The 19,938-nt window shown below is 40.2% G+C and overlaps 1 protein-coding gene across 2 annotated transcripts in view; it reads left to right on the top strand.

Annotated features, from left to right (window-relative positions):
* Positions 1–19,938, top strand: part of LOC148732246 (uncharacterized) — a 34,506-nt gene that overhangs the window by 13,201 nt on the left and 1,367 nt on the right. For both annotated transcript variants that reach the window (XM_088757447.1, XM_088757446.1), the window contains 2 exons: positions 15,974–16,095; positions 18,723–19,938. The exon at positions 18,723–19,938 is cut by the window's right edge and continues 1,367 nt beyond it. In XM_088757447.1, the coding sequence (XP_088613573.1) occupies positions 15,992–16,095; positions 18,723–19,938 (1,320 nt within the window). In that variant the 5' untranslated portion in view covers positions 15,974–15,991. The remainder of the gene's footprint in view (positions 1–15,973; positions 16,096–18,722) is intronic.

Here is a 19,938-nt window from a genome sequence, read left to right as displayed (position 1 = left end):
GCCAAACTTATTTCCTTGGCCCACGGTTCATTTTCGCTGCCATGAATGATGCGCAGTGGTTTAAATGCTGACGGAATGTTGCGGCCAATTAATAAGCTATCTCCACATTGGGACGGTGATGAATGTGAGGGGCGATCTCTTCCAAATGATTCCATGATCTGGCTATTTGAGGTGTCGCAATATCTCTTTGACTAGCTGGAATACTTTCTTGTGAATAAGCAAATGGGATCTTAGTGGCCTTGTGACGGTTTTCCGTGTCTTGTATTCGTAGACCATTAACTTTCTTAGTGCGGACGCTGTTCACACCTGTAATAGTATCGATTTCGAGGTTCACTTCATGGCCTTCAACCTTAAGCTTTTCGAGAAGTGAATCGGTGACAAAGACATCAATTGACTCGTCGTCCAGCACTGCGTAGGTGGGTACCTTTACTGAGGGACTGTCTTGGTGGAAGACTTCGATCAGGACTATTCGAGCACAGGATCTTAACGGGTGTCCTTGTCCGCAAACTTGGGAACAGGCGGAGTTGGCCTGACGGGTATCTTTCTTCTTGTGTCTAGTTTGGTCGTGCAGTATAGTGGCATGCTTCTGTTTACAAATCTTGCATTCCAACTTGTCTCTTTTGCAGTCTTTTGCGACATGTTCGTTAGAACTAACACATTTTAGGCAGATTCTGTTCTTCAACAAGAAATCTTTGCGTTGTTCATAGCTTAGCCTCTGAAACTGCTCACAGTTACTCATAGCATGAGATTTCATCTTGTGATAGAAGCAATAGGCATTAAGCTCCGGATAGTTGGTAGGGTCTCGTTGTTGAGCTTCAGTTGTAAGATCACTCGACGCCTGATTTAGGTCGACTTGCGGGGACACTTCGACGTAGTGTTCTGTGCCAGGAGTGCTGATTAAGGCGCTGTTTGCAGATCGTTTACAGGGTGCGCGGTTGAAACTCTTAGCGCGGTTTGACTGTGTTGAGCCACTTGTTCCTGAAGTGAGAGCGGTCTGAGGTATGTTTATCCGTTCCGCATGATAGCGAACTTCATGTACAAAATCTTTAAAGGAGGGAAAAGCATCTTTACATTGCTTTTTTGCAGTTTCAGCACTTTGTCTGACCACTTGTTCTTGAACCAACCAGGAAGTTTGTCAACGAAGTTTTGGATCTGCGATGGGTAATTGAGAACTCCTAGACCGCTCACGTGCTGAATTGTAATCTGGACTTGGTATAGAAAGTCACTAAACTCTTCTAATGCAGACGCATCATTAGAAGGAATCTTCGGCCAGTTTGCTAGTTATTTCTCAAAGCTGTTCCTGATAATCGCAGGATGACCAAAGCGTTCCTTGAGAATTATAGGTGCTTGCTTGTATGCGTTGTCTGGGTCTTGTATAAGGTACTGGAGTTGTTCGACAACTCTTTTGGCTCTTCCATCCAAATATTGGTACAGCAAGTGCAGTTTCTGTGTGGCTGTGACGGGTACTGAATCGATCAAACTATCTATGGCGTTCTCCCACAGAAAGAATTTTGTTTGATCTTGTTCGTTTCCTTAAAGACCTCTGGTTTAGCTTGGGGCAGACGATGTAGCTGTGTCATTTTGGCTAGCTTGTCACTGAAACCTAGCAAGTAATCTTGCGATGGAACGGTGTGGACCAGATCGGGTAACGGGATGAAAGCCGGGGAATTTCCACAAAAGCCTCCTGATGGGTTGGGTCCTGGCCTGTGTGTACAGGGCGTGGCGTAAATAGATGGCACGTTTGATCCAAAGCTAACCCTTTTGTTAGTGGTAGTACGAACTGGGCTGTCTGAAAAGGATATCGTAGAAGCTGGGGGAACCCATGTTCCCATACTAAAACTAGCATGTGTGTTCGAGAAAACTGTGTTGGTGGTAAAAGACCTTGTGCAGGTTAAAGGAGCCTGTGTTCCAGAGCTAGAACTAGCGTGTGTACTGAAATAGATAGTGTCTTCAGGTTTCTTGCTTGAAGGAGCTGCTGAAGTCTGTGACTCTGAACGGACAGCGGGCTGAGAAGTTAATGATGTAGAGACGGCGAACTTAGGTGATGACGTAAACATTGAAGAAGCCCTCACAGTCGGAACTAATTGGGAATTCTTTGATACTGAAGGGTCAGCTTCTGGTGTTGAAGTTAGCTATTCAGCGTTGTCACTCAAGATGGCGTTGATAGGATCGTACTGTCTGGTTGGCAGCAAGGGGGATGGAAAGTCGTCCTCTTTGTCGTCTTCTTCCAGAGCCTCTTGATACACAGCTTCTTGTACTCAGACTTCTCCTTGTTTCTCTTGAAGCTTAAGCTGTTCCAATTTTTTCTCCTGCTCTGCGATGACTGTTGAAAACTTCAATTTCTCTTCCAAGGCCACTCTTTTCGCTCTTACGTTTATCAGTGCGTCTCTGCATGAACTTCCGCTCGTTACGCTAGACCTTCGTGAATGACGAGATTTTTGAGAGAATACAGAGCCATTGTCCACTTGAGACTTCTTTATTTCGTTTAGCGCTGCGGCATGAACAGACTTCCATGTATCCAGCAAGAAGGCTAGCTTTTGTGTAGCATGCTGATTTTCAGTTGGGTCCAATAAAAGCTCTATCCATTCGTTAGATAATCGTAATGTATCATTTACTTCCTTTGAGATAACAGTGATTTCATTTTTCGTTTTACTTGTGTCTTGAATATGGTGCACTAGTTCTTCGAAACTACTTAGTTTGGAGCGTAGTTCACGATCTTTGGACAGCGCGGCGGTTTTCTTCAAGCCGCTTTGAAACTCTCGGCCCTTGGCCGTGAGAGTCCTGGACCTAGTGTTGTTCTCAGAATGAATATCAGTGAATTCGCTCGACGAAATTTCAACTATTTTTGGACGTGGCGATGTGTTTTCCGACGAAATAAAGGGGAAGACGCTAACCTCGATTCCTGCTGAGGCGACATTTTCTTCCAATGTGGTATTTGGAGTGACTCCGAAACTTGGTTTGATCGGAAGTTCTGCTGGCGTAGTATTTTGCATGTGTCCAAGGTTGCTTGGTTTAAAGCGAAATTCTTCTGGTTCCTCAGTCCAATCCCAGTGTCCCTTTCTTGAACTTGGTAGTGTTTTTGCGAATCCATGTTTTTCTCTCTGAGGAATTCGTAGTCTTTGACTGTAGCGGCCGCCTTTACCGATTAAATAGAGGGACGCGAGAAAACTGTAGTGATGCAACCACAAGTCTAACAAAATCAGGCTGGTCCGTTTATTTAAGGCTTGATAGACGATGACTTGATAAACACGAACTAAAGATTAACAACAGTTCGATCGAAATTCAACCATACTGACCGTCAAAGACTGTTAGGTTCCAAAACAAAACACGAGCGTGTTCCTCCTTAAATTCTAGCTACATAAAGATTTTTATCACGGTCCTAAAGCGGTTCAGAGGCCACGTGCGAATCCAAAATACGCGTATAAAGAGATCACGTGACGTAACAAAACTAAAGCTGAGAAGGCGTTACAACCACGGACCACAATCAAAGACGAAAATAACGATTATTCTCACAGTCAATCAATCTATCCAACGATCGATCGTAAACTGAAACAACAATACAACGAAGTTCTATCAATCTACTGAAAAGCCGCGGAATACATAACCAAAGAATCGCGTGTCAAATATGGGCTCTGACGTCGATAATGAAATTAACAATACAAGTAAAACAGAACAAAAGTTTCGATACAAATTAAAAGAATTTTGGTGGCTGGTAAACAGCCCTTTATTCTATTTAAATGATGGGCATTCACTGACTCGCATTTGGGACGAATTTGACCTTTAAATCTTAAATCCATAGAGATTATTGCAATATTTGTTTTTATATTGTCGCCCAACACTGAAAGGACTTGAAAGGAAAAAACAAAGTTACAAAGGTACTCACATATCGGTCCCGCTTGTGCCAGAGGTTGAGAAAACGAAAGGGCGAAAGTTTACCAAAACTATTCAAAACTTACGAAGAACTGATTGAAGGGACGCTAAACTTGTCTTTTATATGCGCGTGGTCACGCTGAAAGGTCCGATTACAAAACCAATCGAAATACAGAAAAACAGATAAGCATTGTAACTCTGTGGCTATCTAACATCATTCTGAAATTAGTGAACTAATCAATAATCAATCAAAAATGAGCCTTCTGGCTAATGTCCTTAACATAACTTTCACAAGGATTTTGGGAAATCGTCATTTCATTTAAACATTTCAAACTGGTATATCACCAAAAATTGCGGCCTTCTTTAATTTCTCAAACCCTCTAGAAAACATTTCGCAAAATAGCAATTTAAGGAGAGACTGACTATATGAAATTTCGCAAAGTAGTCATCTTAGAAAAATACTAATTTGCGAAATGGACTATTTTATGCCCGCCCATATGAATCAATATTCAATCCTTTGTGATTTATGTGTGATTTCAACTTTCTTGCTTTTAAATTTAAACTTCATATCCAAAATTTATTTAAATTTGAAATATATTTTTTATTCAATCTCGTTTTCCATTTAAATTTAAACTTTTAAAATGACTTTTAAACCTTATTACAATATCTATTTAAAGTATTTAGGTTTGATTTAATCCTTATTGAGCATTCAAACTTAACTTTGAAACTTATAGGTAAACTTACGAATTTGTATTTGCGAAATTCTATTTAATCTTCCTGGGGCGAGCTCAACCAGGGCACGTCACTAGGTTACGTGTCCATCATCGGCGACCATTTTGGTTTGTGTTGGCGCGCCTCAGTATCGTCAATATATATGGACGAAGGATAGATAGATAGATAGATAGATAGATAGATAGATAAATCGTTTATTAAAAAGAAACACCTCGCAGTCCGAAGACTGAATTACGTGTATAATATACAAGAAACAAAATTAATAGTTAAAATAGTTTGAAAATCTTATACAAAATCTTTGTGGAGCTTGAATTTCAGATCGCGCTCAGTAGATTTAGTGGAGCCACAAAGCTGTTTCACCTATTTCCACCAATTACAAGGCCTGGAAGAGCGCAGACCATCAACCTTGTTCTCGTAATAGACCCTCCGACAGCGCTTGAGCTCTCGATTCACTTTGTTTCTTAAGATCTTAAATAGGTACTGGTTCCCGGATGCAAATGCCTTCTGACGACGGGCAATTAGATGTTTGAGATGTACAGACAACCAAGGCCGGTCAGTTTCGTACACCTTTGTAGAACGCCAAAGGACGAGTGTCTGAATAACCAAACGACACGTCCAGGCTTTTGTCTTCGTCCTCCAGCACTGCTTCGGACCCTGCTATGAAATTCCAGTCGTTCAGCGGTGATGCTGCGGGCGACGGTCAACGGAACTCTCAGGCGCGCTGAGGGAATGCTTCGGGAAAGTACATCCGCCGGCCTCTGTAGGCGATTGAACAGACAAGAACGTTTGAGAGCGGCATCAGGCCCTTACCAGCGTAACAATACAGCCATGAAAACGGTGAAGAAAGGAGAGAAGGTTTTGGAATATGCTTTGTTACGTTGCTGGGACTCGGATGACCCGGAGGAGCTTCATCATGTAAAATGGGACTCTATCATTGCAAACGGTATGCTGGTATGAGAAGAATGTGCGAACGAAACCACCATACGGAAAGCAGCGAAGGAATCTTTGACGACTAAATTCATTTACCTGGTGTTCATGATTTTGAGTTTATGAAGGTCCGCCATAAAGCAATTTCGACTGTTCAATTGGGACCAGGAACTGAGTACAACTATTCTGTGGTGAAAAAGATAGCAGGGTAAGGTTTGGTGTATCTTAAAGAGTAAAGCAAGGGTTTGAGTTTGTCTACAATGGAGAAGCAGAAGGTGATGAAGATCTGTTGAGGTCAGCATTTGATTGTTCAGGTACTGTGACTGATACTGCCACAGAAAATCTGATTTCTGATGTTGAAGATGATAAGCATGTTGAAAATCAGGATTCGTTGGACAGTGCAGATGCAAGTGCACCATCAAGAGCTGATCAGCTGATAGAAGAAATCCATAAACAAGGCCTGAGTGATCTTGTAGACATGTTGCGTTTCTTGCAAAAAGAGCTTGTTCAAAGGCATGATTTGGATATGACAAGTGAATCTGAATTAAGGGGAAACGAACCACATTTGCATAGACAGACATGACATTTTAAAGACAACTTTCACAGAGCTTTTATCCATGGCAAATTTCTATAGTACATTTGAGGTGAATTTTATGGGAGAAAAAGCAAGAAATCTAGGTGAGCCATGTAAAACATGGATCTACCTTATGAATTTGGTAATCAATGAGAAGTATTTTGACCACAGCCTCAGAAAACATCTTTCTGATGACTCTTTTTATGTGGGCATCATAATGGATATTGCTCTCCTGCAAAATGGACAGTTACCAACTTTCTTACCGCTCAGTGTCATTGAAGAATTGGTGACATCAATGAACAACCATTGCATTGTCAATCTGCAATGAGGACTGGATATGTTTGGGTTTTTCAAGATCCTTCAGAAAGTGCCAGTAATGTTTCATATAATAAGGCCAACAACACAGAAGCTTGCTGCAAGAGTGCTTCTCAATTCAGTGTCCCTTAAATTCTCTCAAGAGGGATCCACATGTTACCTAAGAGAAAACACTTTTCAATAATTAAATTGTGCTGCTTTTTTAATATGGAGCAATTTAGATGTACTCTGGATCACTATGATCAGTGTTAAACAGTGAAATTGGTGCTGTTAGTAGCCATTTGCTGTGTACATTAATTCTGGCTACACATAAACTGTGATTTTGAAATAATTGTCATGTTTCAAAGTAAAATCCTTAAGCTCCTTTTCCGCATGAAGGGTCTCATATAGTATTGAACAATTTTTGCTTTGGCAAAGAGGGAGGAAGGGAGGGAAAGAAGCTGAAAGCTATTAGACAGTAAATAAGCAATTTTAGCACTAGGTATTGGGATGCATTTTATTGAAAAGACAGTCAATGTTTAACTGTTGTGTGGTGTTTTGGCGTTAGTACTGTTTATCTGGTACACTTGCCATGCATTGTACTCTAGAGATTTTTTGTTTGATCATGTGTTACTCAATGTTTATTCAGGGTGCACTGCAGACTCATCGGAGGGTATTCCCTATGGATACCTTCTAACAGCACATACCTGCAGCAATGTTTTAATCCTGCCCATTGATTCCCTGACATCCCCTTTGCCAGAGGAGCAAAGCCTTTTTCGGGGTTACGATCTTGCCTCTGCAAACACTCATTTCGGAACAATTTGATATCATGGTACCTACATTAATATACAACTAAAAATGTGCCTTATGCTTTTAGTACTCTGAAGAGACATGACTGACTAGTAATGTAATTACTTTGAAGTTAGGTTTACGGATTCATTCAGAGCAAGCTTCACTATATTATAACTTGATTTTCCCTTTACAAACAGATTATGCCACTTTATTGAGTACCAGTAAGTCACTGTTTTGTTTTGCATGGTAGATCCAGAGTAGAGAGCTTTCAGTTTCAAAACAAGAAGTTTATTTCATACATCTAAAATCATGCATGCAGTTGTATATAAGATATGGTATATTAGCCCTTGTAGGTGTAGGTCAATCAAGTCACACCTCGAATTATAGACAATCAGTTCCTATTGCAACAGTCGCTAGTCTCAAGGTTTGGTATTAATCACTGGTTTCCTTGCCTGAAGCCACTCTCAGTCACAGCTGAAACGTATTGTGTTCATGTATTGAAATTTGTATACTTATGCATCAGAAGGATAGTGAAAACACTTTTTTCACCCAAACAGTCTTTAAGTATTTTTTATTTTGATTTGGACTTGGATTTTGCTGTTAGTATAGGTAATACCATGATTGATCAATGACTTTTGAAATTAAAACTACCTGGATAAACCAACTAATTTGCAGTTCATGTTTTATTAGTTTTAAAACTACTCTAACATTATATACTTAATGAATCATTCAAATCGTATGTACATTTTTTACATATTCCCTTCAATTTATTTGAAACTATGACAAAGAAATAATAACCCTAAACAAGCAACTGCCACTTGTCAATGTAAAAATAGGGTGGTTATGTCACTACCAAACATTATGTCACAGATTTTTTTTACTTCAACATATTCCAGTCGGATAACTTGGTCAAAAAAAATGAATGATTTCACTACACAAGCAAGTATATGAAGTATCACAAAATCATAACACTTGATGAATAGCTTATGGCAAATAAACTGACTAACAGTATAAAGTGAGTAAAATCATGATGCTTGTTCCTTTCCTGGGTATCTGTGACATTTCTTGTTCAGAATATTTTTGTTGATATTTATAATGCTCCACTCTCTTATTGTCAGACAAAAGATTACACTAGCCTCCTGCCTGATGGTTGATTAGTATGAATCACAGGAATTCTTCACATTTTTTGAACAACTAGTGTTAGAACTTCACTGTAAATGTCAAGTCCAGCTTGCCTTGATGGCCTGATTACATTAACCTTAGAAAATACAAAATCAGTGATTTCCATGCTGTGAGCCACTTCAACAGGTGCAACTACAACACCATCATCCTACAATTTCGTGCTGAATTCCTGCATTTATTTCCTCGGATCTCTCCAACGCGCGCATATTTCAATACTGTCTCTCCCCCTTCAGCCATTTTAGAAATGCTCGTTCAGATTGGTGACGCTTATATAATTCCTTTCCAGCAACCCAACGGCAATATCAAGAGAGGCCAAGGAATCGAAGCAAATCGAAATCGTTCAGAAATCCCGCAAAACAAAATGGCCGCCGATGATGAACATGTGAGCTAGTGACGTAGTTTAAATCAAACACAAATTCGTAAGTTTACATAAGAGTTTGAAAGTTTAAAAGACATTTCAAAAGCTCAGATTTAAATGGAAAACGAGATAAATAAATATTTTTCAAATTTAAATAAATTTTGGATATGAAGTTTAAATTTAAAAGTAAAATAGTCTAAATCAAATATAAATCACAAAAGGATTAAATATTGCTACATGTGGGCAGGCATACTATTTTCACTCAGCGGGCGGTAACAATGTTGCCATTCTCGCGTCACACAATATGTTTTTGGTTGGTATTAATCTAACGTACTAAGATTTTGGTCACCTCTTATTTTTTAATCTTTTTTTAATCCGCCTATTTCTTAATTCTTTATTTAGGTGATATACTAACTTGTAATGTTTAAATGTATTTTTGTGACAAGAAAGAAGTCACGTTGTCACCGCAGGGGTATAAATGGTCGATTTCGCAAAATAGTTAGTCTTCCTAAATTACTACTTTGCGAAATGGATAAAAATCCTTGTTATCAGTTCACGATTACACCAAAATCCTTGTGACTCTTTACCTTATTAGAAAATATGTTGGCATCATTCCTTTAGTTTCGTTATATCTTGCCCAGTTTCGTTTCGTTTCGGTTTCACACAACAGAAAAAGTCCTGAAGTTTCAGGCATGTTTACGATATGAACTGCACGCTAAAACCTTTTGCGAGAGTGATACTGGAGTCTTTTTCGTCTGTTTGTTTGTTTGTTTGCTTGTTTTTTTTTTTGTTTTTTTTTCACCTACAAACCTGTGATAGAGGTTATGTGCCATTTTGACGTTGGGTGATTAAAACTTAACCAAAATATTCGGATCAATTTTTCCTACCTCGCAAATAGACCATCGAAAAAAGATTGACATTTCCCACGTGTATTTCCGTTCAGTTAAGTGTCTTGTCACGCATTCGAATTACTCATCGACAATGCACATTGATTACACCTTATGTACAGTACATGTCATTACAACTACAGCGCCAGCTAATATTTCAAATTACTTTTGTACTTTATGGCCTTAAAGGGAAAGTACGGTCTAGAAAAAGTTTATCTCAATTAGAAGACTTTTTCCTCAGGAGTTCGAAAAGAACTGCCATTTTGTCCACTTTGCTTTGTATTAGCGACAAGAGCGCTTTGAAATTGCCCATTTTTACAACTTTCGTGGTTAGAAAAATGCCATCTTGGATATTACGTCAGTTGTGACGTAGCAATAGTCAAACATTGTGCGGCGCTTTGTCCTTGTTGACCTGTTTGACCTCTGTGAAGACAATTTCTAACACTCCTGATAGCTGAAATGAGGTGAACTGTCGTCCGGTTAGGCTCGATTTCTGCCACTCTCTCGCGTCCGTTCTTTTTCGTTCCTCCCCGGGGAGGAGCGTGGGCCCCGGTTCCCGAAGTACGGCTAGAAATCGAGCCTATCGTGTGGTTGAAAGTCAAAATACATACTAAAATTCAAAAGGAAAACGTGTAAGCCTCCACAAGCTACCGGAAAGTGAAATATTAAAGATAAGTTAGCCGGCGAAAATTATTAGGGACTTTAAGATACCTGGACGGCTGTTTCATAGGACGGGTGACCGGAAGTAATTTTACACGTGTAGACTGTATTGCGCATGTCTGCACAACACGTGTTGCCGTCCAGTTGTTGTCGAGGACTTCAGAATGGCAGATATTAGATCTGAGCCCGCGTAAAAGCGGTTTTGTTTAAAGATGCACGCAATCGAGGCACTTGGGTCACAGGCTTGGTAAATTCTCAAAGGTATCACTGTATATTTCAAAACAACTCGCATTTTACGCTTTTTTTTACCTTTCTCGACAATCTGAAGCATTCAAAAGGCAAAGATAGCAATGGTTAGACATTGTATTGCATTCGGATGCATCAACCGGAGCGGTAACCCACATTGCAAGCATCTTTCGTGGCATTCACTGCCACTGAACATAGTTAGTAGAGGTAGTCTCCTCTACTAACTATGCACTGATTAACAACTCACGCCAGTGAGTAAAAATTCCTTTTAATGCAGTGAACATTTTGAAAAGGAATGGTTTTCCAAGTCATATGCTGGCCGGAAAGTCATCATCAATCGAACGTCTTCCTTCGGAGCCTTTCTTTTGGTTTTCTGTTCGGAGAAACTGAATATTGTCGGAACTGAGTCTGACAGCCTTACTTTTCAAAATGTTCACTCTATAAAAGGAATTTTTACTTACGGGCGTGTTTTCCCGTTTGATCTTGACTAGCCAAGTCGCCAGAAGTTTCTTGTTCAGTTGCAGCGAATGCCACGAAAGATGCTTGCAATGTGGTTTATCGCTCCAGTTGTTGCATCCTAATGCAATACAAGGTGTAACCATTGCTATCTTTGCCTTTTGAATGCTCGGGATTTTCGATAAAATTAAAAAAATACCGGAAAATGCGAGTTGTTATGAAAAATACAGTGATACCTTTGAGAATTTACAAAGCCTTTAGCCCAAGTGCCTCGATTCCATGCACCTTTGAACAAAACCGCTTTCACGCGGGCTCAGATCTAATATCTGCCATTGGAGTTTTGCCGTCCACAAGTGAACGTAAGCACATTTGACGAGCATTTCTTTTAAAATTCATTATTTTTCAAATGACAAGGCTGTCCTTACTGTTATTTCTTGTTTTGATAAACAAAAGTTAAAAAATTGAAGTGTAAAATACCGTCGCAAATGAGTGTTTGTTTGCTGTCCTTCGCAGTGATGGTGAATATGTCAACTAAACTTGAATGAAATTGAATTTTCTGGCTTTTTTCCAGAATTATTTTGCCCACTCCATGTGTCACGTAAATTACTGCTATTCACCATAAATGTTCAGCCATAAGTTAAATTCTTCGTACTCGTAGTAAGGCAGCTCTAAATTAACTGACTTATTAGCTTCGTAAAGAAACAGGAACTCTTCGTCGGTCAGTAGCTTTTCTGCGTAAGCAATAACAGTCATTTCGTGAGTCTTTTTAAAAGATACCATGATTTACGAACAGTGCTAGAAACTTCAGGCTCGCTGCCGTCCTCCGTTCAAACAACCCGCTCCTTAACGTAGAAAGTTTCTCGCCAAGAACGTCGGTTTCGGCCCAGTCCTCCGCGCCTAATATTACCGTCCTCGAGGTCAGCCGTCCAGGCATCTTAAAGTCCCTAATAGGGAGCTTTAGCAACGACGACGGCTACGGCAACGAGAACGGCAGAAAATAATAGGTTTAATGAGCAAAAACAATCGCCCTGCACGTGCGTTTAACATTTTGGCCCATTTCTTTGCCGTTCTCGGCAAAACAACAACGTGAAATAACCAAACTTTAGGTTTTCTCGTTAAAAAAGCGCATGACGGTTAATTTTTATTTCTTTCTCCTTACTTTAACGCCGTTCGTAGTGATATAGTCCCTGAATAGTTCGCCAGCATTTTCCAAGTAAAACACATCGGAATAACCTCGAAAGAGTTACAAAAACGAAAAGTTAGATTTCGACACGACGTTTTCGTTGCCGTCGCCGTCGTCGTTGCTAAAGCTCCCTATTAACTCGCGAGGACGTTTGGCAAACTCTGCAAAACCTCAGAACTGCGGCAACGAAGACTTCCAGCAAGATATACAGGCATGTAAATCTTTTTCTTGTTGTAAGCGAATAAATTGAAACTCGAAATGGTGGCATACCGTATGTGGTGAATTCTCAGTCGCCACCCTTGACCAAAGCCGATTTCCAACATCGTGCGCTTTTCCAAGCAGGGTATAAACATATCTTGTCTTTCCTAAGTCTGTTATGAGTCCACCCATCCTCGGAGACCCAGGGGCTGTGGGTCGATTTCAAGTTAGGGCATGAAGAGCCCCTGGGGACATTGTCTTACAAGACTAGTTCCAAACGATCGCAGTCGTTCTGCCATCTGATTGGTGCCACAAAATCTTTGTGTTTTTCTGCCCAATCAGAGTGAAGTGTGCTTTAGAGTCCTTTCGTGTGTTTTCACACGGACATATACTAGTAGCTCAGTTGCTCACTATGTTTGTTCGGACCGTGCGACGGAGATTCGCTTGAGGTGAAAAGTTTCAGTCTCAGCACACAATGTAAGAGAAATCGATCAGATTGTCCGCGAAAATCTTACCGGAAATTATACTAAATACTTTCGCAGGTATCACTAGAGAACGTGTTTTAAAGTTTGCGAGGTTTGTATACAACACGATGGTTGCAGTCATTGATATGTCGCTTTAAACGTTGAACGAGATTTAAAAGCTTAAATCTTTCTAGATTTTTTGCATAATTTGCTGAGACTTTGCCAATCCAGTGAAGTGATTTCGTCGCACGGGCTACGCAGGTATGTCGAGCAACTGGCGCTTTCGCCTACGTAGCTTTCTGCTTTCTGCTTTCAGTGCGCGCCAAAATCTAATCTTAGTAGTAAAGTCGTTCACAATACGGCAGAGAACGTTAAGTTCGTTGACGACCTCCAGCAAGTGCTAACTGAGAAAGCTTAGCTGTGTTTCCGGTTAGCTAAGTAAAATCTGAACAAAAACTTATTAACGAGAACATCGTGGGAAGGAGAGATGTTTTCGGGCAGTTACCGAGGGAGTTTGGAAAGAGTTTATTCTTTCAACTGCTGTCTAGAGTGTTGAAATTCTTGAGCTAGGAAGGCCTCAGATTCTCTTCTAGTCCCTTGGTCATTGTCATTTCACCTCTTCTGTCGATTGTCGAAGACCAAGTTAAATAATAATTGATCATTGGAAATCGATCCGATGCTGTTTTCAATGGGAAAAACAAAACCAAAGACCAAGAAATATTGGATGGAAAGGGCGGGTTTGCTTTATTGCAAATGTCAGCTTAGTAGTACAGGGTCATCTACCCACATCTAATAAGCAAAAGTTTCCACGCTTAGCTTTTCTCTTTTTTCAAGCGAAGATGATATTTGATTTTGGCACGCACAGAAAGTTGCGCAAGTACCAGTTGCTCGACATACCTGCGTGGTCCGTGCGACGAAATAACTTCACGGATTGGCAAAGTTTCAGTCACAGCAAATTATGCATAAAATCTAGAAAGATTTAAGCTTTAAGTCTCGTTTAACGTTTAAACCGACATATCAATGACTGCAACCATCGTGTTTTATACAAACCTCGCAAACTTTAAAACACGTTCTCTAGTGATACCTGCGAAAGTATTCAGTATAATTTCCGGTAAGATTTTCGCATACAATCTGATCGATTTCTCTTACATTGTGTGCTGAGACTGAAACTTTTCACCTCAAGCGAATCTCCGTCGCACGGTCCGAACAAACATAGTGAGCAACTGAGCTACTAGTATATCTCCGTGTTAAAACACACGAAAGGACTCTAAAGCACACTTCACTCTGATTGGGCAGAAAAACACAAAGATTTTGTGGCACCAATCAGATGGCAGAACGACTGCGATCGTTTGGAACTAGTCTTGTAAGACAATGTCCCCAGGGGCTCTTCATGCCCTAACTTGAAATCGACCTACAGCCCCTGGGTCTCCGAGGATGGAGTCCACCGAGTAAATTTTCTTTACCCAACCAGTCGCATTCTCCTACGAACAAAAACTAAATGACATTGCCTGCAAATAATCAAGACAGACACGTTTGCGACAAATACAAATTATCCTTCGTTAGGCAGGCGCCCATATTTCACTCTGTCATATCGATTGGACACGATAAAAATAATATGAAAATATTTTAAGTCTTCTAACCAACTGCTTGACGTAATTATGCAGTGCTTATGCTTTCAGAATTAAATCGAAAGTTTCATTTTAGCTTCAGTCGTATTGATGTAATTTCTAATGTTAACACTGACTGTATGGCAGAGGCGACTTTCTGGCGCATGTGGAAAATAACACAGCTCTACCTCTCACAAGTCGCTATGTTTCAAACACTTCAGAATGAAAAATGCTGCGTTGAGGCTAATTCTAAGCAATAAAGATAATAAGACCATTCCAAATTAAAGGTGAATGCTGAAACAAAACAAAATTTGATTCGTAACAATTAACTTCTGCCTTTTGTCTGCGTTAATTTTGGTAACTAAATGTTTCTAATCAATTTTTTCGCTATTTACGAAGAATGATCTTCAAGTCTATCATTTCTAACTTGTTGCATACCAACTGGGGCTGATTTTGTTTCCACATGGCTCGTGTTTAGTTATACACCGAAGCTGGGTTCCTGTAACTGCAAAAATAATTCGTCTCATTCCGAGTAGCAATGTGAAATGAATCCGTCGCGGGCACTGCGGTCTTCTTTAGCAAAATAACTATCACTCCACAGCTTGGATTTGTTCGAGGAAAAATCCTTCACCTTTGAAATTGCGACGGTGAGTTTCCTAGTACATTTAATTCTTTGGAGGATACTTTCTCATTTTCCGTAGGTTTCTCTGGACAGTCACCGCAAGAGAACCACTCGCGATTTCCAAGACGTGAGCGACTGAGCGCGCTGACGTTTCTTTTTGAAACTTATTTTCCTGACTTTCTCTCTCTTTCTCCTCAACAAAGGTATCTCCTTTCCCTGAAGACGAGCCATGTTTCGTTTGAGACATAAATAGATGTATTACACCCTCTCGGCTGGATTAAAATCCAAGTCGAGAATTTATTAAGTAGCGCTCTCCTCGCCGCTGTTTTCCTTGTTTACGTCCACTTCAGCAGCGATGTAATTTAGCATGCTTGACTATTGCTACGTCATAGTTTCGTCATAACAAAGATGGCGGATCTCAATTTAAAAATGCCGACTTTTGAAACGGAATTGTTCGCAACTAAAACGCTTTTAGCTCAAATGAATCCAGTTCGGACAATGCAAGCAAGGAAGTTTTGATACAGGTAAACTTTTTCTAGACCGTACTTTCCCTTTAACGACGCACTGATTTATTCACGAACGTAGAGGAGAATTCGCAAAGTACTCCATGCAGATTTTTCACTTTTCCCTTTCGCTAGTTGCTGTTAATATTATTTGGCAGGCTGCATGTGCAATCTACACTTTTGGTGATGGAGAAGAATTGGGGAAACGAGTCTGTCTTTTTGTATTTTAATTCGGGCCTCCGCATATCGTGTACGCCATTTTTTTGCAAATCCACTTTTTCATTACTTTCCACTGCCTGAGAACATGGAACAGGCTATAGATAACAGGAAGTTTAACAAAACGAAACTCACCATAGTACATTAGATTGTTACCAATATCCACACATTCCGACATATCTTTCTGTCGTTACTTCCACAGCACTGATTAAAAGGGCTAATGGCGTTCACATCAGCCAGGAGGTATATTTATTGGTCCATTGCAGCGATCCTTTTTACCTTGTTACTCTTATCGCTTCGTGTATTCACTCCATCAAAGCACAGGTGAGTTTTAGAATAAAGAAGTCCTTGATTGCTTGGTGGAAGCCGTGGCTACACCTATGTCACACTTGTACCAAATTTCAAATCAAAATGTAATTGTGGTGAAATCAGTATTGAAAGATTTTTCTGATGACTGCCTGTTCTAGTCCAAAAGTTTTAGTCAAGTTCTTAAAGTGCCCCTGAGATCAAAATTTTCGTATGTCATTTTTTTTTTTATTTTCGTGTTCACTGTGTCTCCTTCACCAACTCTGCCAAATTCCAGTCTAGACTGAGCACCAGAAATATCTTTTTTCGGGCCGTTAAGTTCACGATTTTTCGTCCGCTATAGGTACTTTAAGCAAACCCCGACGGCTACGGCAACGAGAACATGGAAAAACAATAGATCTAATTGGCAGAACAGTAGCCCAGCACGTGGGTATTAAAACTTTGTACATTTCTTAGCCGTTCTTTGCGAAACAACAACGTGAGATCACCAAAATTTGCGTCGTCTGCGAAGCGAAACCGCGGCGGCAAATTATTTTAATTTACATTTGGAACTCCACGCTACTTTTATGCGTTATGTTAAGTTTGACTTCTGGCGCCCTATGAGACGGTAAACATATGCAGCCACTTTCGAAATTCTAACTAAAAGTATAAACTCATTTTTTAATCGACGTCTTCCGTGGCGTTGCCGTCCTGACTGCTTAAAGTCCCTAATAAAATTATTTGATCATGTTCTGGAAGTTGATCGCAGGACTCAGAGGAAGTGACGTCAAAAGCTCAACGCGAAAATCTCACATGACAAAATGTCAAGCAAACATAACAGAGTGCCTTACTCTATTCTTACAAAAACTAAACAAAAATGACGAGGCATCGATGCGTAATTCAAAGTTGAAGTAATCGTGCAGACCATGCTGCAGGTATTTCTCTGCATCGGAGCCTTGCAAATAGATCAGAGCGGGAAAAACGGATGCAAGTAAACTTCAATCCTGCAGAAATATTTGTGATCTACTCCGGACACGTCTCGGAGGACTGTTTCGAGAGATCTGTGTACTCTGAAGGATCTAGGCGAGGAATTCTGTCGGGTTCAGTGCCTCCCGTTCAAGAGAAGGGACAAGAAAAACCGTCCTCAGTGCGATCTCGACGAAAGCGAATGCTACGAACCTCCACGGGTTTTGTCACCTTTACATTTGAGCTGAAAAATATCCACCTTTAACAACTCTCTGGCAGAATACTTACACAAAGGAAATACTCGGTGAACATTGTAAATAAGAATGATAAAATAGCCGAATTGAGGATTGAGATTTCTGACCTCAAAGGGCTCACTTTTATACAAAAGAGATGAAAAATATAATTGCGTGCTTTGACTCTAAAAAAAGCTGGCTTTAATATCAGCGAAAGCAGAACAAACAGCCCAAGACACAGAGCGTAGAAACACTTTAAAATGTAGGCTTGCAACCAAAAAACCGAGAAAATGAAAATTTCTAAGCGAACCTCTCAAACTATCAACCATCTGACAGCCAAGTCAGCGTGCTATCAAAGGGTCCTGACAAACGAATGTAAAATCAGGTCAACTTTTGCGAGATTTATTCGCAAGACAAAAGCGCCTCCGTTTCACGGACAAAACAAAGAACCACTTCTGTTTCATATCAAACTGAATGCCACCGGTTCAGTCTTCTATCGCCGTTCAGAGCTACTTGGAAAATTGTTATAACGCTACTTGCAGACTGCATCTAAGCCAAAAAATACTTTGTGACGCAATGAGGTCACGGCTCTAAAAGAGTTGAAACAAACTCTGCTTTAAACCTCACCGAAGTAACACAACAATAGTCATCATGAATAAGACAGAAAAAACAAAAGAGGCCAAACTGCAACTCAACAACAGAGTTCACTTTGAACCTCTCAAACCACTGATAGTAAAACACACGCAAATTACTCTGGCATCTTGGGCAAACACGTTGATGGCTTGGAAATGGCTTTCACAAATTCCCAATATCTGCCTTCGGATACACAATCAGCCATAACCGAAAACTAATTTTACTAATCACCATATCATTTCTTACAAAAAAGGAAAATCCCTTACGACAAGCAAAAATACAGTTCGTAGGCGATAAAGCGATGCGACCACAAAAGCCACTTGGGGAGTCCGTGCCGTTCTGTGTTTATCTTTATTCGGATAGCAAAAATTCATCGTTTGTCGGCGCAAAACTATCCACAGAAGCTTCAGATGATTTCTGGGACAATTCATCATCAAACAAAGTCGACATTTCCCGACTGAAAACGAAACAGTTCTCAAAAAAGTAATATGTGTGACTCTCTGTGCAGCGAACAAAGAGAGTTGTAACAAAGCAAAGCATAAGTTTGTTGAGCCTTTTCTGCTGTACAATTGCGGGCTCGGCTAGAACATGTTTTCAGCAATTTGAAGCGCTAAACATTGGTCATGGAAGGTTTGTTTTGAGTTTCGAATAGCAAAAAGGGTCTTAAGTTGACCCAATAAAACATTATGTAAACAATTTAGGCCAAAGTAAAACGGTTAATTTTCGTCTCAGGGGTACTTTAATAATGCTTTACATGATAGCAATGCTCAAATACCCACTATCAGCCACACCCCGTTATTTCCGCTATTAACACTAAACGTGTTACCTCTTCAGATTTTTACAACCCTCACCTAAAGCTGCGAAAAACCAGGAGGAAATAAGGACGTGTTTATGTAATAACATAACAAAGGAGAGAGGGACTACAACAAAAGAGAGTGAAAATACTAAGGCAAATGTAAAAACAACTGAATCAACCTGGCTGAGGGATTCCTTTGGAAAGGAGCTTCACGTAATCCACTCCCAACTGAGATTCCTCTTAGATCATAAAAGTATACCCTCACCAGAACTTGTAAACAAAGTTGGAGAACTTGCAAAACGCCTTGATGCTAAATCAGAACCACCAACTACAAATAGCGACATGAACAACAAAAGTTTGGATGTGTGTCCAGAAGAATATAGAGGAAACAAAATTGGTTACCCGTTCTATGCCAAAGGCTGGTTTCTCACCAACTGTACCAATGCCAAACCCCTGAGAGCTGTGATAAGTATTTTAATAAATACCGTTGCATATCCTCAGGAAGATGAGAAACACATTCGCAATGTATTAAAAGGTATCAATGATACCTACCCAACAGTTCAAGTTCATGTAGCAACTCGTAGTAACGATATCGTGGAAATGGTCCAAAAGTACGAAAACATTGACGTGGTTAAAGTCGATGATACAAAAGAAGCAACAGTTTGGAACACACTCAAAGGTAAAGCCTCCACTTCGTATGTACTGGTAGCACGTGATGTGGTTCACTTCTCATGGCTCACTCAAATAGAGCGACAAATTCGTGTGGTTAGTCAGATACCAAATGTAAAAGTTGCTGGGGGAGCATTTCGGAATATTTCAGGTCACTGGAAAGCTGGATGCGTGCAAACCAAAGTACGAAACTATGTTCTAGAATATCAAGAAGGTTATTTTCACTCACAAAATGCGTGTATGTTTTGTGATTATCTGCAGGGACCTTTTTTAGCTAAAGCAGAATTTTTTAAGCTTGACGAAAGTCTTCCAAACGAAGTGATATTTGAAGACTGGTTCTTGCGCATTAGAGAGGATGGCCACCAAGTTATGACCTGCCCAGATTCTATGTATTTCGCATCAGATTACACTTCGTATTCCAAGAGCACTAAAAAGGATGTTTGGACACCTTTGGCGAAAAAGTGGGGCATTAATCGGGTACTGTTGCCCCAGGGGGTCAAACATTCATTCTCTTGCGACGAAATTGGTGTCACGTGCAAAGCAACACACGAACTACTTCCAATTTGTTGCTTGGAAGAGTATGCA

The sequence above is a fragment of the Stylophora pistillata genome, chromosome 4 (assembly GCF_964205215.1).
Source record: "Stylophora pistillata chromosome 4, jaStyPist1.2, whole genome shotgun sequence".
Taxonomy (NCBI): Eukaryota; Metazoa; Cnidaria; class Anthozoa; order Scleractinia; family Pocilloporidae; genus Stylophora; species Stylophora pistillata.
Note: the sequence above shows the minus strand (reverse complement) of the source record. Positions and strands in the feature narration are given on the sequence as shown.